This window comes from Stegodyphus dumicola, chromosome 4 (assembly GCF_044657685.1).
Source record: "Stegodyphus dumicola isolate Sdum_Otavi_A_Nest chromosome 4, ASM4465768v1".
Lineage (NCBI taxonomy): Eukaryota > Metazoa > Arthropoda > Arachnida > Araneae > Eresidae > Stegodyphus > Stegodyphus dumicola.
In genome coordinates, this window is record NC_140771.1 from 236,171,790 (window position 1) to 236,197,416 (window position 25,627).

Genomic DNA, 25,627 nt, shown 5'->3' on the forward strand with positions numbered 1-25,627 from the left:
AAGTCAACTCATATTAAATTACCTAATTCAAATATCAATGCCTTCCTTCGTTTCGCAGTTACCAACAAACATTTAAAAAATAAAATAGAAAACACAAAGAAATATCTATCTTCAATAGGCAAAAATTTATGTGAGCACTAAAGTAATTAATGTCAAAACTCATTTTTGAAGCTGCAATTCATCTAAAACATTTCTTATCAAATTATCTTAAAAACAAACCCTTGCAATATATAGTAGAAAAACAGGAAAAAGAAGAGGAAGAAGATACAGATTCATAAAATAAACTTTATCTCAAGGAACTATTATGAACTGTTATAAATTATGACTGTTAGCCTACTATTATTATACCTATTACAACTTCTATAATTATATCTAATAGATATGATATCAATCAAAATAGCGATATACTATTTATACTGTTATATTATGTGTTATATTATACTATGTATTTTTTTAATATTAACTTTAAAAATAAACCGAAGTGTAGTGGGACTATACCTACATTACTTATAGTAAACATTGGGTGTCCCACTACATTTCCACCTGAACCTGAACCTGTATCTTCAAATATACGTAATTACGAGTGTGTTTTTATGCTTTTACGTTTAATTTTGTATATCTATGTGTTTCAGCTTATAAGAGTGTTTTAGTGTTTTAATGCTATCCCTTATATTCTATTTAAGTTACTTTGTGTTATTAACAACGTCCTATGTAAAAACTGCTCGACATCTAGCTCCTGTATGGCCATGTAAACTCCCGGTGCAGCCTCACGGGGCTCCAGCGAGTTGCTTCTTCGAGATAGTGGAGGACGTGGGACATATGCCTGTTTACCTATGTTATACGCCAGGCGTCCCCATCCTCCGTCACCCGTCACCACCTGTATCTTCAAATTTCTGAATCTTGCTTTTCAATGCTTGAATTGATAAACGGCATCTGTGTAGGTTGTTATAGCTTCTAATCTTACTAAAAGCGGCTATTCCTCTCCATTTATGAAGGTAAAACAACTTCACAAGTAACACGGTAAAGCTGAGGTAAAGTGAGAAACTGAATTACTGACGCTGCTGTCGTTTACATAATTGAGTATATGCATTTTCAAATTTTACCTATGTTTCATGAAAATTTTCTTTTGTGTAGACTAAAACAGCGCCATATTAGGAAAATATGGCTAGGAAAATGTGGCGCTATCGACAAATTTCGGAACTAATTTTTTCACGGAATCTTTTTTCCCACATCGTCTTTAGCCTTCTTAAAAATTTGGTGGCATTCCAGCAGGTAGATCGATGACCTAGTGTCCGAAGATCGATGGACTGGTCCGACATGGTCTAATGTCAGTTTTAAAAAAATTCTTCTATACAAAACAAATTTAATTTTAGAAAAGGGGCTTACGTGAAACGCAAGTACAAACTTAGTTAAAACCTAAAGACATACTAGGAAATACAAAAATATTCCTCCAAATTTTAAGAAAATGAATATCTCTTTCATGGCATTTTATTATAGTTAAATAAACAAAAAACCGTATGAGAGGTATTCAACAACAGAAATTTCGCTAAAATTCAACAACAGAAATTTCGCTAAAATTCAACAACAGAAACTCTAGTAAATGTAAAGGTCAAATACTAAAACACTCGAAAGAAACTCAAAATGACAAATTTGAACAAATTTTATTCGAATTTATAAACTTTTTCAGAAACGCATTTTATAATTTGACATATACATATAGACAGACAGAAAGCACAACAGGCAGGGCAACAAGTTTTTTTTAAAACAACAGCTCAATAAAACAATTTGAAGAAAATGCTAAAATTTCAGGTAATATGAAATTCCTGAATGTTCTAATTGAATTACAGATGTTTCATAGTTTTAATACAGCATTTCAAAATTTCGAATAATAATGAGTTTTCATACACATGTACAAAGTATGTTGATGCAGAATTTGTACACATCGGTTATGAAACGGTTCTTGAAACTCTTGAAAATCTGATGCAGAATTAAATTAATCAATAAATTTAGAAAAATATTATGATTACCGCAAATCACTAAAGTTCTTAAATGAATAATCTTAAAATTCACATAAAATGATTTCCATATGGAATACTGAAAGAAACAGCTTGAAGTTATTTTAAAACATAGAATCTTTTTGAAGTGTATAGAAGAAAGTAAGGTAGTTTATGGTAAATAAATGTTAAAATGGATATTGTAAATGAAAGTTGAAGCGCCGTAAACAAAAGCGATAGAGCTCCGAAACGTTTTTAAGAAGTTTAAATTGCAAAATACAATTATGCATAGCAAATGCAGCTGTATAAGTGGTTTGAAAATGGGACTTCCTTTTTTTCAAAATCATTCACATAAAAATATGTTTTACTTAACAAGTCCACTTGAGTATTTAATCTTCATAACAAAAAATAAAATAACATTATGATTCGTTGTAATGACGGCGTTTAAAACAATCGAATGAATAACATTTTAAATAGAATTCCCTGATGAATTTTGAAAAGGTGTAAAATAATATTTAACACTTTTCATACATAAAGATGGAATGCTTTATATTTTTTACAAATATTGAGCAGAGATCTATAATTTGTTTATAAGTTTTCCATGAGAAACTATTATTTCCATTTGATTTTATATAATGTATGAAAAGCAAAGACGAATATAATTATACCCAAAAGCTTCTTCGAAAGTAATTTATAGATTTTAATGGTGTTGTTTCAAGAATGTTATTTATTTCACATTAATTTCTTTGTTTGCCTTTTGATACATTTACTGATAACCATTATAGAATATCTTTGTCATTTAGATTTTTATATGTAAAAATACATATTGATAAAACGTTTTACTGTTTTATGAATAAAATTAAAGTAGTCTGATAATAATATACCACATTTTACGTTTAGAATTATTTCAATTCCTTATGTACAATTGAAATGGAGAACGAAGTACAAAACATTCTAAGTGTAACATGCTCAAATTCATAGTTAAATCCGGGAATTTGAAATCTAACTTGTAAACATATAGTATATCACAAAACAGAAACTTGTAATCTGCAGGAATATGCATAAAACTGTAGAACAGTTTTACATCTCTCACGATTAACTTTCAGTTTGGTTACGAAAATTTATATTGCAACAGAATGTCATGAATGGTTTCCCTTCTCGATAATGACCATCATTGCTAACACAATCTGTCAATGATTATATTTCAAAAGTTCACATGGACGGCATAATGTAAAAGAGTTTAAATCATTCATTTAACTTCAAAAAGCGTAATACCATATAAAATACATTAAAAATACTGTCATGAATAGGTACATCTATTAAAGCGAAAACATTAAACTCTTTTTTAAAATTAGTAGCTGTAGCTTTAAAACTATAGGCTATTTACATCCGTTAAGAATCACTGTAATTGTTCTACATATATCTACTAATTTTGTTTTGGAGTTTCTATATAGCTCTTATAATATCGATATCTAACTATACAAATGAGAACTACATAAGTTATTTGGAGATAATGCAAGGACAATATCTATTTCACAAAATTATTAGAAACTGAGAAATTGAAACATGAAAATATAAATTAGGGAAACTAATTCCTTTAAGGCAAATTTAAAATATTTAAACGAAACATATAAATTACTAAATATTTTTCATGTAGGAATATCACAGGTTTCATAGTATTTCATAGCATGATCTACCATCATTTTATAGATACTTATAGTTTTAAAAAGAATTCGATACACTTAAGTTTCGCAAGAAACCTTTAAAGTATTTGCTATTCACTTATAAATAAATGGTACTTGAGTACTGTCCAATCGGCAAAGATCTTACTGTAGTCGACAGACAATTTGAGTTCAGAGCATTGAGTACTTCAGTTGCACAGCGCAAAGAATTTGCAATAAATCTTTATGCTTTGTTTTAAAAAAAAAATTAAAACCCAGAATTAGCCTGATAACTTCGAAAATAATTTCGTCAGTACGAATAGCAAATTGAATTTACCAATTTACCTTCTTGAAGTCAGGGAGGAATTAACAAATATGAATAAGCGTTCTCTTAAAGACTACCGGGGACAAAAGCCTCACATAAAAAAGTGAAGAAATCGGAAGAATTTAGAAAAATTTTCAAACATTCAATATTCAGCACTTGAGAATATGATTAATAACTTTAAAACTAGCTATTACCAATTACATATCGGATGATACAAAGAGAGGAAAATAATTAATAAAAATTATGATTTCAAAATTATTAGAGATAGCTATAATTATTGAAATTATCTGTTATAATTATCTTTTATTTGTTTAGCAAATTTACTTGTGTCCTTCTATTTCGCTCTATATATACATATACAGAAATATATGTAGATCCAGAGTGGTCAAAAGTTACATAAAAATGAGACAAATTGGTATAAAGAAATCACAAAATATAATTTTTTCTCTTTTCTTGTTGTTTAAACGTAAAATAAATAAAAATAGAAGCGAAACACGCCATAGTAAAACATAAAATAAGCAACGCAACAAACAGGGCAAAAACAGGGCAAAAAGTTAGACAAATTATGAAGAGGGACCTGTACTTGTTTAGCCTTCGAAACGTGACTAAAAATCTATGCCAAACATAAAACTGTTCTTTTGTAATTTTACAGGATAAATATTTTAACGTTCACCAATATAGGCTGCTGTAACATAACTGGAACCATTGACACATTAGCATAGTGTTTAAGTTCGTGGGAAGCCATTTCGACTAGACTCATCTTCATACGACTTTAATAAATCGAGATATTAATTAAAAACTCTGAAAACACTAGTTTTTCGTGCTTATTTTTCTGAGTGGCAACAGTCGTGCGCGCTGGAGATAAAAGTCTGCTTTATTTCGAAAAGTGTCGTCCATGCTCGCTTTCAAATCATCAATCGTAATCGTCGCTTTCAAATCGTAATCGTTTTCAATCGTAGGTATGTTAATAAAAAAATGTGTAAATTTTACAAAGTATGAAATAAAAATAACGTTGCCAAACATTAAATAAATTATTAACATATAAAGTCATATTCTGATGCTAAAGAAATAGTTGCTAGTGACAACATTTTTATAATAAAATAATAGTTGCTACTGTCGTTTTTGTTTCAGGCTTGGATAACTGAAACAGTATGTTATTGCCACGTTAATTTTTTTATTGATATTAAAAAAAGTTGTTATATTACATTAATTTAAATCATGATGTCATACGTATTATTCCAAAGTGTCAAAAGGTTTTGTTTCCTGGTTTGGCAACAAAAAATTATTTACGAATTGGATGTTCCTTGGAAAGGATGGACTGATATCCTTGATATTGAAATGTTTTTATGCATTTTCGTTTCAGGTATACACAGAACTTATAAATTTTGCTTTGGCCTAAGCCTGCTCATCTGGCGAACTTAAATTAATTACGTTCAGACTATTCGTTAATAGAAGAAGCTGTTGAATATCGTTTCCAATTCTATTTGGACTGAAATATGTCGGCACGTTCTATCGGTGAACATTTGTACTAAACTTTTGACCACTTCCAAAAACATTTCACCTTATTTCGACTCATTTCCTCCTATAAAAGGGCGACCGATTTGGTCAATTTTTATATTTTTTTATTCTTAATTAATTTATGGACCAAAATGTATAAATATTTAGATAATTATTCTTTTTAATTACTTAACTGTTACATAATCACGCAATCATTTTATTAACAATACTTGAAAGTGCAAATTTTTTATCCAGTGTTTGGTCTCATTCGTCCGCAAATTTCCGTTCTGAATCTTCGGCAAATATATTCCCAATTCCTATTTTATTAATCCCTTAGCGCTCATGATCGGAAGTGACTTAGGTAATATTAAAATGTGTGTTACTACAAAGCTATTAATGGTATATTTTATCACAATGCAAGATTAATTAAATGTTACTGTTGTTTCAGTTATTATAGAATTTTTATTTATTGCATTTTAAGCAACTTCTTAATAGTAAGTTCTGCTTCGATGTTTCTTTTTAGAGATAATACTTAAGTACCAAATGAATAATTATATAATAGACAATTGCTTGACATTAATCATTTATTACGAGAAATACGACCTTGTAAATACACAGAATAATATGAATTAATTAATTGAATTTAATCAATCAATGAATTAAAATTAATCAATTAATTTAATTAATTAAGTAAGTAATTAAATTAATTCAATTTAATAAAAGTAATTGAAATAATTTTTATTAATTATTTAATTGAATTAATTAATTCAATTAATTTATTATTTAATTATTATTAATTTAATTATAAATTATTAATTATACGCAGAATTATAAAAGATTACTTGAATATATGTGGTATTTAAACGGTTGTAATTCATACAATCGTAATGTCATAACATCAAAATGGTATATTTCCTTCTTTCAAAAATCAAACATTCCAGTTGTATAAAATCTTATCATTTATAATTATTTCAGGTATAAGACTGCAAATTTAAAACTCTTCGAAAAAAAATGGACGGTATAGCACGTGCAGAGTAAAGAAGGAATTATTGTAAGTTCTTGGACGGAATAACAACTATGAATTACATGGTCGGAATAATAATAGTATAGGATACAAAGAGATGTATACTGGACCTAAGAAAAATTATTCAAACACAAAAAGCTGGGTGACAAGCATTTATGCGCTTTATAATTTGTCTTTTTCTTCCTCAAGAGGTGGCTGTAGAATCCAAGCATTGGTTTAGAGCAAAAAATGGTATGTGAAACTTGGCTCAGTGATATTTAAAACTTCGATGGACATCAAAATATTGAAAATCACTCGTAGTTTCAAATACATCAGTTTCTTCCTTTGACAAAGTTTATCTTAGAAGTGTAAAATTCAGCTTTTCCTTAGATAGCATTCACGCTCACGCGATTGTCTTCAATGAAGTTACCGTCAGATGAAAATAGTTTCTAAACAGCACTTATGAAGTACTGCTGTCGCAGTCCATTACCCAGAGTAGCCTGCTCTTGATTTCGTGTCAGAGTTACTTGAATTTTCTTCTTCAGCAGTTCTTCTCGAAGATTTCGTACGTCTTTTTCAGCCATTGACCGCAACTAGGAAAGAAATTAGAAAATTAAAAAAAAATAGCTTCTATTACATTTTTATAATATCGATGTAGATCAAAGGAAATTTTGAGCATGTAATTAATCAATCGAATTCCTCCCACGTGACTTTGTGATGTAATGGCTACATATCAATCCAGGAATCCCAAAATCTAAATTCTAGATCTGATCTGAACGCAGCTTAATATTTCCTTTATTGTACTATAACCTTCGAGGGTTCAAAGGTTTAAGTTCTTTTATAACAGGAGATATGCGTTTAATGTTATAACTTTTGGAAGTGGAAGAAGTTCAGAGTTAGCAGTGACAATCACATGAAGGTTTTCAAAGGTTTCACGCAGACCAGTTTAATTTTTGAAAGCTTTCTGTACATTTCTCCAAAGAATGTTCTGAGCTACTTCGTATGAAAACTGGTTAATCAAATAAAATAATAATTGAATTCTTAATTGAGTAAAAAGGCTTAGGATTATCCGAGTTCAAAAAGCAAAGCAGTTTTGGAAAATATTTAATGGAGGAAAATCTTAATAGACTCGTATTAATGCTACTAATGGGAAAATCCATGAATATTCTACGCGTACATGTTCTGTAGGAGGGTATACAGACAAGACCGATTACGAAAACTTAGTCACTTCGAAAACTTGGTCACTGATTCGATTCCTTGGTCACTTACTTCGAAACCTTGGTCACTATTATTCATGTTCTCGGTTTATTTTTTATTTCAATTTTAAATTCAGCGAATTTTGTTCTTTTATTTGAGACTTTTATTAATTTACCTTGCGTCAAGGAGAGCTTCAAAATTTTCGGATAAACTGCTATTAATTAAAACCTTTTAGAATAGTTCATCAGCTGATTTTGAATACAGAAACGTAAGGACATTTTGAAATTTATTGATACTGAATTTCATATTTTGGGGTCTTTGTGTAAAATACGTTTTAAAGTTCTTCCTTTTTGTCTTTACGGATCAATTTTCAGCAGCATATTGCGCGAAAATGCTTTGAATAATTATGTTTTTAAATACACATTTTGTGATACTGTAAAATGGTGAGGTATATTTGATGAATGAATGAAGTATATAGTAAAGGAATTAGTAACAATAATTTTAAAATTACAGTTTACAAGAACACTGACTTTTAAAAAAAAATTTCTGAACACTTATTTTAACTTTTTTTTTTTTACTTATTACGTGCTTCGTTCCTAGGCACTACACGGAGAGGAAGGGATGCCCCGTGGAGGTCGTTTTAAAGGAAACTGGCTCGTATCCACGTTACACATGGGGAAAACCACGAAAAGGCCCATGCAGCCAGCCCGTCCGCCGGGATTCGAGCCCCGGACCGAACTACCAGTGTTCAGCGGCTTTTACCGCTCGGCCGCTGGTGGGCATTTATTTTAATTTAATTCATGAAATTTGAATTGCAATAAAATGTAGTTTGAGATAGACGGCGTACACTGAAAAACATTAACCGTACTTTTAATAAAAAAAATTTCATAACTTATGAATTTTTGCAGCATTTTTAAAGTTTGATACACTTTTTTTACGTTTGGCAGTTAAACTGAAAATCAAGATCATACAGTAAACACGAACATTTATAGTTCTATTTAAATAATTTAATTCTATTTCTGAGAGCCTTTTTCTTTCTAAATGTATCTTCAATGAACGTTTAAATGAACAATAAACTTTGAACTTATAAAAATATTTCTTAATTCATTACATTAGCACGCATTACATTACATTCCAATTAAATGGTTTTGCAACGACATGTATGCAACTATTTAGTATCTACTTATTTGTAGTAGATACTAAATAGTTGCATACACTTAGTACATTAGAGTCATTAAGTTTAGCGTAAGGGCTATACTTGTAGAGTTCTTAGATTTTTAGAAGGCGTAAAAATGCTCAACGCTCTTGCCGGGATTTGAAAACCGGACATCCCGAAAGCTAGCCGGATATGCTATGCATTTACCCTAGGAAAATACAAAGCAAGGAGAAGAAAATACCTAATATACTAATTTTTTTAATGTAAAATTAAATACCTTTATTTCTGTGTGAAGTTTTAGTCTCGTCGCTTCTACTCTCCGAGTAAGATCCTCTATTTCTTGTAAAAGTCTTGCAATCATGATTTTGTAGCTCAGCTAGAATTAGAATAAATAAAAATTGTTATTTAATTCTATTAAAAATCCTCTTAACCATATAAATACATATTTTATTTATGATAAAATCAGAAACATAAAAAAGTGCTAATAATTATAAACTTTCTTCATTTTAATGACAAAAGCGAGGAAGTTCAAAAACTAGGCAGCCGCAATTTAAAAGAACCGCTATTTTAGAAGGACTATTAGAGAACTGCTAACCGTTATGTCTGTAACGAACCTTCAGATTGCGCGTAAAGTTATTAAAATAACGTATACAATCAATCAATTTTGTCTCGTTAAGGTTCTTATCCCTTGAAGCTTTACGAGTGAGAGTGACATTACGAAACAGCTCTTTTCAAAGCATCCCAGACATGCTGCTTGGGACTCAGGTCAAGAGATCTAACCTAATACCGAATTATCGGTATATATCCTCTTTTCTAAAAATGTTATATTATGTTACGTCAAATTGAAGGGACTACCTACTATTTACCCTAATTTCTAAATACATTCTTGTTCTTGTGACTAATTTCCCTTGTATGATATCAGAGCAAGTCCACGAAATTCATCGTAGCAAGAAAATAAGATTTAGCTTTTCGTTGGCAAGAGCCTTGACATGGTATGACTTTGCTCAGTTTCGTCCCCAATTTTGAAGGGCAGCAACCCATCGGAACGAGTCTGCGGGTCTCTCTCTCTTCTTTCCCTAGGCTAAAGTCTCTTGAGGACATTCGGCTCTCCACATATAGAGTGTCCCCACGCAGCACAGACACTATACAATTACAAACGTCCGTGCCTTTGCGGGATTAAGAACAGTACATTTCGGTACGGCAGTAACCATTATCCCGGTTGGGCGGCTATCTTTTTAAATATTCAATAATAATCCAAATGTAACTTGGACGGCAGTCATATTTCGTAAAATTGAACTAAAAGGTCGAAATGGTTCTCAAACCTTTTACATATGGCTTCCAAGTTCTCTTCTTCATAAAAGAGGCATGAAATTTTTTAAGCACTTGGGATAGCTTTCCTTCTATTCCCATATAAGACAAAACAAATGTGTCTATTGCAGTCAGTTCCCTTGATTTTAGAAGAGAGACTCCAACAACATGGTTCCTTCCATATCCCGAAACTTCAATTTTGGAATTTGTTGAAGTTTGGCTCGGGACTGGAAAGCAAAAGCTTAATACCGTTTGCACCTATTTCAGACGATTCCAATTTTAAAATGTTGTGGGGCAGATAAATATTTGCTTTCTAGTATAAAGACCACTTTTGTTGAGTAATCTATAAATTAGGCACACTCTTGTTTTAGGAGATTATAAAAATTCTGTTGTCATTCCCTTCTTTCCATCAATTAGCTATAAAGTCGCACATATTTTGCAGAAATTTAACTTTCGAGTTGTTTATTCTCCCATCAATAAAATTCCAAGTTTCATACTCAAGGACCCCATTCCGGATATGAATTCTTGGGGTAATTATAGGATTCCTTGCCAGTGTGGTTTAATTTACATTGGCCAAACTAAGAGAGCCTTAAAATTTCGCGTCAAGGAACACTGAGGAATATGTTAGAAAAAAGGAAACACAGAAGTCTTCTGTTGCTCAACATTGTTGGTTCGAAAATCACACTCTCAATTTTTCTGCTGCCAAAATTATTCAAAAAACAACTTCCATTGGAGAATTGGATTTTCTAGAGGCATTTCACATTCAAAAAAATCTTTCTGTTCTTGTTAACGATCCTAATTCCAATCCATCTTTGGCTTTGACCTTTAAAGAAATTATGTATGGTTTCACCAACAGATGGCGCCACTTGCTTATTCTTGTCCAGGCTTTCTTATCTTATCTAATCATTATTTCCTATCTTGTTCATTTGCGGTTTTGCAGCTGAGGATGGTGGTTCGGTAAAACCATCGAAACTAGTCCTGCGAAAATTTTGAAAATTAACGCTGATTTTTGTTGTTTGACTTCTGAATTAGTAATCTATAAATCTTTGTACTCTTATCAAAACTCAAGATGTAGAAATAGGTTTTCCAAAGAGAATTTTATGGGTGTTGACTCCATATTGTAGTGAATAGTTAGATTAAATAATAGTCTAATCGTGTTGTTTCGATTCTTCAGCATTTTTGTATTGGGTAACTATTTGTTGTGCTATTCCCATGAATTCTTCCTTAAAATAGAGATACTGTATCGAAACATGTTTCGCTATGTAGTTATTTAAACTTAAAAGTGCTTTGGTTTTACGGATCTATTGGTCCTGCTAAACAATAGTGAAGACCATTATTAAACCGACTGTTGAAATTTAAGTTTCACTTGTGAATATTTATGTACATTTTTTTCTGGTGCTTGAATGTCTTAATTTCCTTAAACAGTTATAACATTTTTGACAGAATACTAAAATAGTTACCCGATTTCCTTTTATTCCAAAAATATTTAGTTTAAGTTTCATTTTATAAGAAGTTTAATATTTGTTTTTGAGAATTTATGCTTTGACACTAATGAACACGTGTTTAATTGAAGATACATATCTTATATAAAGATGCATATTATGCATATAACTGGATTTATAAGGAGGGTCGTTTTGGATGGGGTCATAAAAGAGTTCCTTATAGTATAACAAAAATTTATTAACAGGTTTAAGTTAATACACGGACATTACTATTAGCTTTAAGAATATTACAAAGCAAGAGTCTAATACAACCTAACAGGTTCAGCACTTGGCTTTTACTGAAGTATTTCTCTAGCTACTCACCAGAGGGCACCCTCGTTGCTACAGTTAGTTTAACATAGTTTATATTAACAGCAAAGTTTATATTAAAGGATTGGCTACAGATTTAATTTTCCCTTTGATAACGTTTCACTGACCTCCTGGCATTCCAAAGGTTTTTAATTAAAGATAAACATCAATATCCAAAGTTTCAGAAAATTATGCAACGACTCTCTTCCTACGGCCTAGATCTCTGTCAAGTGTAAGTCCACATACAGTTTAAACTTAATGAACTTTTACATGCTGTGATTATGGACAAAATGGCTCCGCTCGTGAACTTTATAAACTGCAATAAACCAATATATCTGAAATAACCCATGGACACCTACCTCTTTAGCATTATTATAACAATTCATTTAACATTGTTTTACCAGTACTAATTATAATTATCTCATTATGTTTATTTGTTTATTAATTATGTTTATCTCCTATTTTTGTTGCACCAAATCAGATGTTCAATTTATCTTGTGAATTTCAAATTGTATTCCTACTATTTTGCAATCTACTTAAGCCCTACACCATTATTTTTAATAAATACTGGATTATTTATTAAATTATTTATAAATTATTTTTAATAAATACTGTGGAATTGCACGATGTACCATAATAGGCAAACTTTAGACCTTTTGAAAAGCTTCAGTGTATGCAAATTCTTATAAAACTTGCAATTACCCCCCTTTTTTTTCTCTCAAAGAGTTAGTATGGGAAGGCATTACCAGTTGACCTATGGTACATCGCTGGTGTCCCCCATACTTTTACCTTTACCTTTACCTTTGATAACGTTTCACGCATCATCCATAAATACATATTTATAACAATGGAGGGAAAACGTATTTCATCAGTTAATGAATCTATCAGTGCCAAAAACTAAATTGATTGAAGCTAGATCAAGATTCGGATCAATGGATGAAAATTTGAATCCAAATATCTGAACCCAGTTCTACTGATAAAATAATTTTTCGTCCACCTATTTTTAAAATCGAAACCTAGATGAAAAGTTTAGGTACAATCAGAGGAATCATTCGCCCCTTTCCTCGACAGCATCAGGCAGTCCAAAAACTCAGACAGTGATTGGAATTCTATGACTGCAGTGTATTTTTGCCTAATTTAAGTGCTTTAAAATCCATTCATTAGAAAGTTATTTCGAGCAACTGATGGCAGAATAAGAGGAGTAAGAGACCTTTTTCAAAATTGGTATAAAACTGGAAAGGAGCTGCGCAGAGAGATGCGTGCTTAAACAGTTGTATTCCCCCTTGCCTACAATAATCGATTTGAATTCAAGAGCTAAATGTGTTCAATTTTGACTCACCAGTTCACTTGTGATTTCAGTTTAAGCTGATGATTCTAAATTTAACAATAATTTGAGTTTTAACACAGATCTGTGAAGAGGTCTAAGCTAAAATCTATTTTCTAATTTCAAATAAATTCAACAGCGCATGAATGTGAATTATTACCTGAGGTGATATCATATCTAAAGCAAAAGTTCTATGCCTTTTTAGGAGATACCCAAACTGCTGAAAGACTCAGAAACTTGATTTTTAGAACGGCATGGAAGGCTTTCCTACGAAATAATCTTTTCTTAGTTCATTTTTATGTGAGCAATAAATAATGGTCTTCCATATAGTGTGGATCGATAAATATTTTAATAGTAGCGGTAACAGAAGACATTTCAATACGCTGGTCGTATTTCAATAAGCTGGAACATACTATTTGTAAGTGAATTACAAATAGTATGTTTTAAATGCTTTAAACAGTTAGTAACCAAAGACATCATTTCCCTTTCACAGCCATGCAGAAATTTAAACATACTTTCGTCAAATAAATGAATTGCCTTAGCCTTCACTACAAATCACTTTAACAAACAACATGAAGGTTGGTTGTGAAAACGTTTGGCATGAGTTAGAGATGATCATATCCACTGTTATCCCTGTTGAAATTACTTTACTTCCACCATCACGTCCCACTCCGTTGTCAGTTTAGAGCACGATCATAAATTATTTGAGTGCATGTATTTTATAGATAAGGTATAATGTAAGCATGTATAAGTGAAATATAATTAAGAGAATTTGAAATTCTTGATAAATTCATGCTTTTATTTTTATCAGTTCATTTGAAACTGTTATGCATATTTGATTAATTCGATGTCAATCAAAGCAATCAAATCCTTCACTTAGGTAACTGAGCTTGTTTGAGGGATTTATTATTCGTTTTAAGTAAACTACATACTGGAAATTTAATACTAATGAAATTTAACATCTGGAATATGAAACTTAATACCTGCAAATCAAATGTTTTGAAATTAAATGTATTTTACTTTTCAATATAGTTTAAAAATGTATGTGCCATTCCTTAAGATCAAATAATCAATTGCCGTTTGTGCTAAAGTAGATATCTTGATACCGATTATCATTGAATGCACAGATAAATTTAAACATTTATTTAAGATGCTATAATTTAAAGTAAAGAACAGAATAAAATGCTTCAATTACTTCAAACTACAATTACCTTTAGACTCAAACGATATATGATTAAATTCAACATAGTTATCATGATTTAAATCAGTTCATAATAAAGTTAAACAAATTAGTTGTTTGATTTTTATATTAGCTCTTAGGGTACGGATTTATTTGAAAAAGTTCTTCTGTTGACTTTTCACAAACAACGTTCACTGAAGTACTGGAAGAAACTTGCTCTTATAACTGATAAAAATCACTTTTGCCATGAACAAGGATGTACATGTTTAATTTTGTCCTAATTTGAATGACGATTAAGATTCATTATCCACAATTTAAGCAACATACGTGCATGAGAAGTCTGAGCCGTCAAATGTACCTAAATTGTCAATCAGTTTTAAATTATTGTTATAATTTTCATATTAGGTTTTCTTCAGGCGAATATACTTAGAAATGAGTTAGAAACCGAATCAGCTAAAAACAGAAATAATTGCATAAAAATGTAAGATAATTTGAACTATTGTTACGCTGGCACCATTAGTAATCAGTCTGTACTCTGATAGTATGAGTTATGAAAAACTTACTATATATATAGTTAGGAATTCTAATTTTGAAACATGGCGTGTTGAAGATTTTATTTTTATAGAGAATTCTGTAAAGCTGTAAGTAGGTTAATACAAGTGGGAATGGTTATTGAAATACTTCAATATCTGAAATGAGGTCTGATTTTCGCTCTACCTTGTTTGACGGTCTCTCTGTTTTTCCAGAAATAGTGAGAAGAGCCCAAACTCCAGCTTGGACTTTTGCCAATAATTCTCTGTGCAGTTTTTCGAGTTCTTGCCTAAGTCGCGAACATTCCTCTTCGATGCGCGGGGTGATTTTCTTTGCTTCTAAATACCTCTTTCTCCACATTTCCCGAACTAGAATGCAAAAGAAAAAAATTCAGTTATTTACCATCCGCTTAACAAATATAGAATCGATTTTAATGTTTGAAATCTGACAAAAAAAAAAAAACCTCTTTAGATTACAGATCTGCATTGTATTGTTCCTAGAAAATCAAATTATCTGTTGTTATTTGCAAATAAATATGGTATTTACGTTATACAATTCTTTGTCAGAAGACTTAAATAAATTTTTATGCATGGAATTTTAAAATAAGGAGCTAAAGTAATTATAACGATAATAATAATAATAATGAAATTTAAAATAAAATTAAAGTTGTTAATTAATAAATCTCTTCAAGAAACAACCTGAAACCTGATAAATATGAAATTTTATAATAACATTCGATAAGATACCTTTATTCAATAGATCCTTTTCATTAAAGTAGAACTGATTTACGGAACATCATCAAACGTATTTAAAAAACAAGTATTAACTTCATGATACTTGAAAATTAATAAAATTTACTAGAATAATAATAATAATAATTAAAAAATCAAAAAAAAATCTAAAAGCCTTCAGATTTTATATTACGTCCAAAAAGCCGTTTTTTTTTAGCGTTTTGTGTGTTACCTTTATTTGCTAAACGTCAAGTTCTTCGCACTTAAAACATAAAATTTAATTCAACAGAAATATCACAAAATAATTAAAAAAGAGCATATCTATAATTTCCGATACAGAGTTTCGCGCGTTGGAGATAATTTTTCCCCCGTACAGTGTTGCAAAATATGCAAAAACTTTTTAAAACTATGGAATGCATAATAATAATAAATTCCAAATTTGGGCTTCCAGGTGCCCATATTGGCGTGGAGGACTAAGTTATTCAAAATTTGATGTCTCTAGGCACTATTGTTTTCTCACAGTGTGAGAAACATACATACATTTATGCAGATTCTTCATTATTTAATTTATTTAAACATAATGCATGGCTGTAATATTTGGTGGCAACAATTCGAAAACCATACTTCCATATATTATTACTTGGAATAAACGCTGACATATTAAAGAAAAATATTTGAGTGATAAATATTACACTTTTACTGTACCTTATATCTACCAATATCTTACGTGTGCTCTTATTACCCCTAAACTTTCTTTGTTCTTCAGTGTCCTTTATTTTCAGTTTCGAAACTTCAAAAAATACTGAATCTAAAATTTCTGCTCACTGTAATGCGACTGATGATACTTTCTCCTGAAATGACATTATCTTAAGTTGAATTCAGTTTTTCAGTAAGCAAACTGTCTTTATATCTACTGATATTAAAAACAGAATAGAATGTATACAGATCCCAAGACTAACCAGAGAGAATTCAAGTTAATAAATATTTTGTATATGAATTACCATCTAAAACTGCGTTCCTGTATATAGAAATATGTTTCTTGAAGACAAGTTTACTTTAAACATAAAATGTAATACAAATAATTTTACATGAATTGGAAGTAGGTAAAGTCTTAGCAGGAAATTCAAATGAGACTTTATACAGAAATTTTTTAAAATCGGCTGATAGATAAATTATCAATTTTTAGCCATCCTGTACATTCGACATCCTGTACAGGATTTTTAGCCATCCTGTACATTCGTGGCTCTATTCTGTATTTTCAAATTGTTATGCAAAGTGAATCGTTTTGTATGACATCAAAAATTAAACTACTACGTATTTCCTCTAACTCATAAACATTTAGGAAAACATTTCAGCAGCAGACATCAGATACGTTGACGGACACTCACAAATTATGCGAAAACATCAAATACTCACAAATCACGCTAGAAATAGTGACGTAACAGAAGCAGCTGTGTATCTGAATAGGTTGAATAAACTACTGTCGCAATGTAAAAAATAGCAACATACAAATGAACTATAGAGTACAAAACTGCTGATGAATCTTCAAACAGATCTGCGAATCGAAAGTCCTGTGGCTTTCGACTGTAGAAAATTTTGAATTCAGTATCAATAGCAATGTGAAAAGACACTCTGCGATGGTATGTATCAATGATTTATATGTCAGTACTGTGTTTAGGGTCCATCACATCTTCAAGCAAGCGTCTTACCACATCTTCAAGCAATGTTTAAGTAATAATAGTTATATTGTTTGGGACAGTAATAGTGATGAATTAGGCTGACAGCTAGACCGAACTCCAGGTTGCGATTTCGAATCCTGCAGAAAGGTTTCGTTGTTTCTATATACCCTCCTCTCATTCGCACGGTCGCAATATCAGTCTACCCCTCGAGGGCCTAACTGAGGTTTTAGCTGAGGTTTATCTGATCTAACGGAGACAACAATCTCTAAAATCAGTTTCTTCTTATAAGGGCAGCAAGTTGCAAAAATCGGAACTTCAGGCATAGCGGAGCTAGTCGACACATGGAACTGACTCCGTTAGCTCAGATAAACCCCAGTGAGAACGGCCCGCGGGACACTCAAGACACTCCCGTGGATAAGATCGCTAAATGAGTTGTCGACTTGGCCATCGCTGATAAAAGCTTGAGATGCCAGTGTCCGGCCACCTTCATCAAACAGAAAAGTTCAGTACATGAGAAGCTTTATTCTTTTGGGAAGGAAGCGCTGTCTTAGTAACTATATATATATATATATATATATATTATAAAACGAATGCTAAATAGCAAACGTTCTTGGAACCTTACTACAATTTTATACACTTAAGTGTAGTTGTTTTAACCCATTGCGGCACAGTGTGGATACACCTAAAACTTTCCTTCTGTACGCACAGAAAAATTGAATGAAAAAGGATTTATAGGTTGCTCTAAACCTTCTTTATTTATATTAGATGACAGCTCAACACAAACCAGTCCATATATTTTAGCATGTTTAGTTTTTTAACTCCCTCATTTTTCAAAGAAATCTTCCAGATGTTTTTTAGGGTATAAAAGGAATTATTTGAAAAAATATTTCTATGTTATTTCTTGGCTGTATGCTAATCTCCTTGTTCCATATTAGTTTTAAATGTTTACCTTGAAATCTTGCCTAAAATCAAACGGGGAACCCTAGGTGTGCCCAAACCGGGCTCACCGATAATCTAGGACAACTGAGAGTTTGTATTATTTGTTTCTCCGCATCTCGTCGTTTAGTTCATTGACAACAATGCTTGTTTCAGCACTCTTTTCGAAGCTCTATTCAATCAGTCTGCCACTTTGAGTACACCCACAGAATTAAAACGATAAGTGCTATCTTCACAAAATTTTACTTGTGTACTCCTCTAGGTCTAATTAGACTTCCTACCTTTTATTTTTAATCAAAACTCCAACTTTAAAAGGTAGCGTGCCGGAAAGGGTTAATATGCGTTAAAAACTAAAACATACTGCATTTCTAAATGTTTACTGATTTTCGAATTACCCTATAATCAAGAAGAAAGATATGTCGTGCATGGTTGACGTCGAGGACCTCAGAATCTTTATATAAAAAGAAGGTTCAATCTTAAAGTTTTCATCACAGTTAAAATGTTTGAGACTTTGATACAGCTTAGATGACAGGAATTTTAAGGTCATTAGATGCATTATTCTCCCCACATTTGCATAGCATAATGATGAGAGTATAATGGTAACTAAGACCAGCAGTTGTCTTTCAGTTTAAAATCAAACTTTTTAGGTTATTACAACACAGGTATATCTTATGAACCTCAGATGCAATTTCCAGAAAATGGGAACTCCATCGAGAATTATAAATGAACTATTAGAAAATGGATTCCACCTACGGTTACTCAGATATATAAGACATATTAAATGGAAAGTAACCTATATAGCACAAAATGTACAAATATACCAAATCATTTCTAACATCAGAACAATATTTTTTTTGTCAGCTTTTCGTGACTGAATAGATTTCGTTTAATATTTGTAGACGTTTTATATGAATATGAAAACTTCCAACGGTTTAAGGGGACTCATACACCTTAAAATCCATAAGATGTTCGAATAGGTGATTGTTTCAAGAATTGGGACAACTTATTTATTTTAAAAGCAATTACTACCAACTTTTTACAGCTGACTACATAATATAGCTGCTTTCTGAAATAGTAATTAGAAAGTTTGTGTTGCCACGAATATTTTTATAATTTAATCCCCTTTGTGACAACATTTTTCGTCATGTTTCCAACTTGCGCGCACAGTTTAAAACATTCTGTTGCATAATTTAATTCCATATTTAATATATAGCTTTTATAACATTTGGAAACTACCGTGAACCTAAAATTCTAAAAATTTAATGTTAAACTTTTATTTTATTTTGAGTTAAATTTATAAATGTATTTTATCACAAAAGTTTTTAATGTTTTCGTCCATAAAATGTTTCAATATTAAAATATTCATTAGATTGTTGGTTCAGTTAGAAAGTAGTGCCCATATAAAGAATTTCATCACATTTCAAGTATGTACCATTAGCCATTTTTAAAATATCATGCGCGCAAGGTGGAAACATGGCGAAATATTTTGTCACAAATAGGATTAAATTACAAAAATATTTGTGGCAACACAACCTTTCTGGTTACTATTTTCCAAAGCAGCTATATTATGTAGTCAGATGTAAAAAGGTGGAAGTAATTGCTTTTAAAATAAATAAAATATCCCAATTCTTGCAACAGTCACATTTTCGAAGATCATAAGGGGTTTAAGGTGTATGAGTCCCCTTAAAAATTGTCTACTTCCTTTTTGCAAAGATATATCAACTTATCCTATTTAACAAAGTATTGCGGTGAAAATTTATAGTAGGGTTACGCTTTACAATATTCGCTTCCGAAATCTGTTTGAGACTTTACTTTATCTGGTAGAGGTATTATTAACTATAGCCCACAAATTAATTTTCCTTTCGATCGTCTATCTTGATGAAAAGCATAAATTTGAAAAGTCATGCAAAAGCATAAATTTTCAAAAGAAAAAGAATAAGCATAATAAAGTAAATTAAGAAAATATACTCTACTTCTTAAAAATCGCCACTAATGTAATAGAGAAAGTGAGTTGTTTTAAAAGCGAAGGATGGAAAGCAAATGATAATAGCAGAAGAACAATAGGCAGAGTGAAAGAGAGCGATAGAGGCAGCAGATGGATGATTAATGTGCTTGCCTGCGGCAGATTCGGCCCTTCCTGCGAATTTCGGCAGGCTGCGTAAGCAGCTGTAGGTCTCACCTTGTTCCCTCCGCTGGTGGGCCCGGCTCTGGAGTTGTTTGATTCTGCGCAGTAGCTCCTCTCGTTGCCTTTGTCTGATTCTTGTCTCGTTCCGTACTTCGCTTAATATGGATCGCAGGCGCTCTTCTGAAAAAAATAAAACAAAAATATAATTTTATAAACGGTCACTAATATACTGCATATTCAAAATCAAATTACAAATATCCAAAATGAATATGTTATAACAAAATGAAATAAATGGCTACATATTAACTTGATGTATAAGTATATTCATTAAAATGCTATAATCAATCACGGCAGGATCCATAACAACCAATGCTTATAAGTAATAAAAACGAGAAAGATATTTTAGAAGCAAATAAATTGTAAATGCATTCATTGCCTCATTCAAACATGAACCAAAGTCTTAGATTTTTCGAGCTATTACCCCTGCGGCAAAGTACAGGATGGTCATAATTTCCTCGATAAATGAATCCTTAGCCTATCAACTCGAGAAACCGAAATGAAATTTTCGATATATTGTATTTTGTAGATTGTGGCGATTTAAAATATTTGAGTTCTCATGGTTACAGTTTCAGTGAAACGATTCCGAAATTTTCGGAAGTCAACACACCCACTTTTTTCCTGAATAAGTTGATCATCGCATTGAAAAACCATAAATGGCGTTGAAAAACCATAAATAGCGTTGAAAAACCATAAATGGCGTTGAAAAACCATAAATGGCGTTGAAACAATGCACGTATGACGAAAATTGCCCTTGTCAAACATTTGCAAAAAAAAGCCTTTTGTAAATAGCCGATAACAATACAATTGGGAAAAAGAAAGAAACACATTTATTGGAATTGCAAGTTTTCAACGTATACAACATTTCAAGAAACAGCCATCGCCTGTAACTTTAAAGTTTCGTGGGCATCGCGATTCCTCCACCTCACTCTGTTGGATTTCTGGTTTCGTGGTTATTTGAAATCTAAGCTTCAGATATCAAATCCACGAGATTTTCACAATTGAAAGATGCCATAAAACGCGAAGTTATACAGATTGTTCCTGCTATGTAACATTTATCAATATTATCAGCAATATCCCACATGCAACGCGTTACGGTCTCCCTATGTGGACACGTTGAAAACTTGTTATTCCAATGTAGTAAAAATATTTGTATGTAGTAAAAATACTTATATATTTTAATTTCTTATGTAATGAAAAATGTGTTAATTTCTGTAGGCTATGAGAAATATTTAATATAATTATTCAGGTGTATAAGTGATAACCAAAATTTTGAATATCAATTTTATCAGCGATGAAATTATGACAGTGATTAAGAGTACATCACGTTGTTTCCGCAATAACCCGAATGATAGGAATAAAATATGTGACCTACAGAGGATAGCAAAATAAAGTACTTACCCCAGACGTTGTGATAGTTGAAGAAGAAAATACAAGTTATTCGTCTACAATTTACTCTATTTATTTTTCCTATCAAAAATTTTATTGCTGAGCTCACACAAATAAACAAGAAAATTAAATAATCAGATCATAACTATAGTCCTACTATAAATACAGAGCGTCCACTAGTTTATCGATACACTACAGAGCACTATCCATTTGCATCACTTTCTATAAATCACGAAAAACCTGGAATCGAAGATATATGTAGACCAGGAATATACTTATCTTGAAATTTCTTTTGATTTTGAAGCTTCTACCAGTGAATTAATTTGGAGCAGTGCACCACGTGGCGATAGACAATGGATGAGTCTTAAATTGCACAATGAGATCGTTCATGATTCTTGCTTAAAAAATATCATTCCACCCAGGATGAATTTTCAGCAACTGCATATAGAATGAATATATTCAATACAAAACTACAGTTGGCTTTCCATAAATCAGAGTCCATATCATCGGACTTTTCAGGAAAGTTAAACGTGCATCATGAAACGAGGTCGTAGGTGAAGAGACAGTCAGTGAAGAAACAGTCCGAAGCCCGTCCTTCACCCTTGAACTCCCAGCCGCGAAGAGGAAGAAACCGGTCCAACAACTGCCACCAAGGGCTTGGACGAAACGATGACGATTCTTGAAGCGATAGTTTGATGATAGATGCCGGCTTGCTAGCACATCCAATAAAAGCTTTTTCTCCCTCTGCTGCCTTTTGTTGTCATTCGTCCTTTACAAGGCTTTTCTTTGTAAATGTTTTACGCAAAGAGAATTCCTTATACGTGTATTGTTCCAACGCTGTTTATGGTTTTTCAGTGCGCTAATCAATTTGTGCAGAAAAATGTGAGTGTTGTCTTTCGATAATTTTTCACTGTAACCGTAATCATGAGAGCTCTATCGTTTTAAATCATCACAATCTCCAGCGTATTTTCTGAAATTTCATTTCGATTGGTTCACAGGATACGTCGCTAGGAGTCTATATACCGGACACTTTTCATATAACCATTATGTATGTGAATTCGATTATTTCGATCATCACGCGTTATCTACTAGAAAGTAAAAGCTTAGTTGTGTAGTCACGTATGGTTATGATGAGCAAGCGGGAAGCAGAAAATACCTCGGTCTGCGGATTAAAGCATTATTGTTAAATTTCTAGCGGAAATGACTGGATCTTAGGCTCCGAAATTTGCCCCGGCATTTCAAACAATATGGACAATAATATATATCCTGTATAAGGCAAACTCCATCAGAAAACGTACTGTCGCATCTCTATTATATCCTAGATTTCATTCCTAGTATCATTAAAACCATTAGTTAAAATGAGGCATGTTCAATGAGAATTTAAGTCAACAGAAAAAGGTAAATTAAATTTATATAAAAGAAATAAATTCACCAATTTATTTAATTAGCTGTTAATAAACACGTAATAATGGACTTAATGATATGCAACTATTTTAAATGCATATTCTCAGGTATTGCAAGCTATTCTGCTATACTAAATTATCTCCTAAATTAAAAAATATCTGGTGTGGACACCACATGACTTCCCTGTAAGGCCTATTAAATTATACCCATTTTTTTGCTGCATTTCATTTAAAGTTATTTTCTGGAATTTCATCAGAGATTATTTCTCATTCAATCAGCTCAGTTTTCACCACACGGAAACAAATTGTAAAGTACAGGAGAACCTTTCGTGAATACACATATGTGAGACATAAAATACGAAAGAAAATACTAGCTTTTATTTAGCAATAGTCCTTTCAATTCCTCATTTTAATTGACTACGTTCCCTTCCTGAAACCTAAAGTGTGTCATTTGGAAACCTAATCCGTATTATGTCATCCTATTAATCCTGCACTGCGGTAGGCACTTTTGCAATCACCTTTTAAAATTTTAAACAAAGTTTATAAATACCTCTTTCCTAAAATGCTCACACACTTTGCTCTGTGATTTCGCTTTGCTTGCATGTTTCATTCTGCTCTCTGCTTCATATATTATCTCGAGATATGATTACTTATATTGAATACTTGGGTGCTTGTTGCACCCGTAATAATGTGTAAAAGAGAATATGTGTCCTCAGAATTAGTCATCAAGATATAAAATTGTGTCTTGTTATCTATGCCTGTGATAGCACAAATCCGTTGTCCCAATATTGAAATATTCCCAATATTAAAATTAAAAATTTTTAGGACAATCAGCTTGGCTTTGAACTGGCTAAGTGTTTCATCGTCCACATTCCTCTAGCCATTGTTTTAGCAGAAAGTGCTACCACACAACGCACTACACACACTTTTATATATATTATTATTGTAGGGTAATATAAAATTTTATTCTCTAAATTTGTAAGACCTAACTTGAGTGTACAAATTACTCGCCTTCGAATTCAAATTTGTGCATAGTTATATTTCATTTCAGTTATGTAATTTGAAGAACTTTACGGCCGTAAATTATAAATAGAAACTTTGATATATATTTAAACAATACTGAAAGTCAGATAGTTGACTTGTATAAGTAACGGAAGATTTTACTTCTAATGTATTTAAGCAGACCACAGCCATCAGCAGATAGTCACCTGATTCGCTTGTAGAGGACTCGCTTTTCATTAAAGTTTACTTTATTACTATACTGTATTCTGTTACTATTCTATGTTTATTAATACATAAAGTTCATTTTATATTGCTTTGCAATAAGAAAATGTGGATTGTTTATTGTGGGTTGTTATTGTAAATACCTAGTTTTAATAGAATTTTATGAATATGCAAAGGAAATATTTTGAGTTTTTATATTGACTACAACAGGTTTTAGAAAAGACTTGCAAGACAAGAAATGTGAAAATTATATTATGACTTTCAAAGAAAAGATGTCCAAGAACTCCGCCACTTTATAATTATTTCTTGTAGTAATTACAGCTCCAAATTTAGGACAATTTTTATAACATTTGTAGAGAACATTTCAAGAACTTTAAAAACTTACATTTTTAGAGAAAACGAAAGTATAGACTTCTAAAAATTCAACTGCATATTTATTTGAGATATTATACAATATATTTGTAATACTTTCTAATAACATTTTTATGTGTCGTTTTGTATGTTGTGATATGAGAATGTTCATGAACAAAAGGACGGGGCTTAGAAAAACCTGAAGGCTTATGTTCTTGAAGATAGGCTTTATCTTTCTCATTGAAAAAGTACATATTCAATCTATTCGCCAAAATGAGCCTTCATTTACTAACGCTGTTATGCTTTTTTAAAGGCTTTTGTATCGCCAAACCTTTATTTTTTTTTTGAAGGGGGGATATGGGAGATGTAAAATACGAAAGAAAACTACTAACTTTAATTTAGCAACAATTTATTTTCTCATTTTAATTTGGTACGTTCACTTCCTGGAACTAAAATGCATCATCTGGGAACCTAATGCGCTTTATGTCCACTTAATTAATCCTACAAGTAAGTAAGCTCTTGTCCAATCACAGTTCAAAATTTAAAACAAGAAGCCAACTTTATAAGTACATCTTTATTTAATATGTACACATACTTTGCTTTCTCCTTTCACGCTTATTGCACATGTCATTCTGTTCTCTACTGTATCCATTGTCTTGAGATGTGATCAGTTATATAAAATTGTGGGGTCCTTGTCGCCCACAAAGCGATGTGTAAAAGCGATTATTATGTTCTCAAACTAGTCATCAAGAAATAAAATTGTGTC

The 25,627-nt window shown here is 31.5% G+C and overlaps 1 protein-coding gene across 3 annotated transcripts in view; it reads right to left on the reverse strand.

Moving 5' to 3' along the window:
- Positions 1–1,642: 1,642 nt before the first annotated feature.
- Positions 1,643–25,627, reverse strand: part of LOC118185039 (uncharacterized) — a 337,637-nt gene continuing 313,652 nt past the window's right edge. For 2 of the 3 annotated variants that reach the window (XM_085816092.1, XM_085816094.1), the window contains 4 exons: positions 20,429–20,617; positions 15,153–15,334; positions 9,111–9,209; positions 1,643–7,073 (listed from right to left, as the gene is read on the reverse strand). In XM_085816092.1, coding sequence (XP_085672218.1) covers positions 6,930–7,073; positions 9,111–9,209; positions 15,153–15,334; positions 20,429–20,617 — 614 coding nt within the window. In that variant the 3' untranslated portion in view covers positions 1,643–6,929. The remainder of the gene's footprint in view (positions 7,074–9,110; positions 9,210–15,152; positions 15,335–20,428; positions 20,618–25,627) is intronic. The other variant, XM_085816093.1, reaches the window with a different exon arrangement.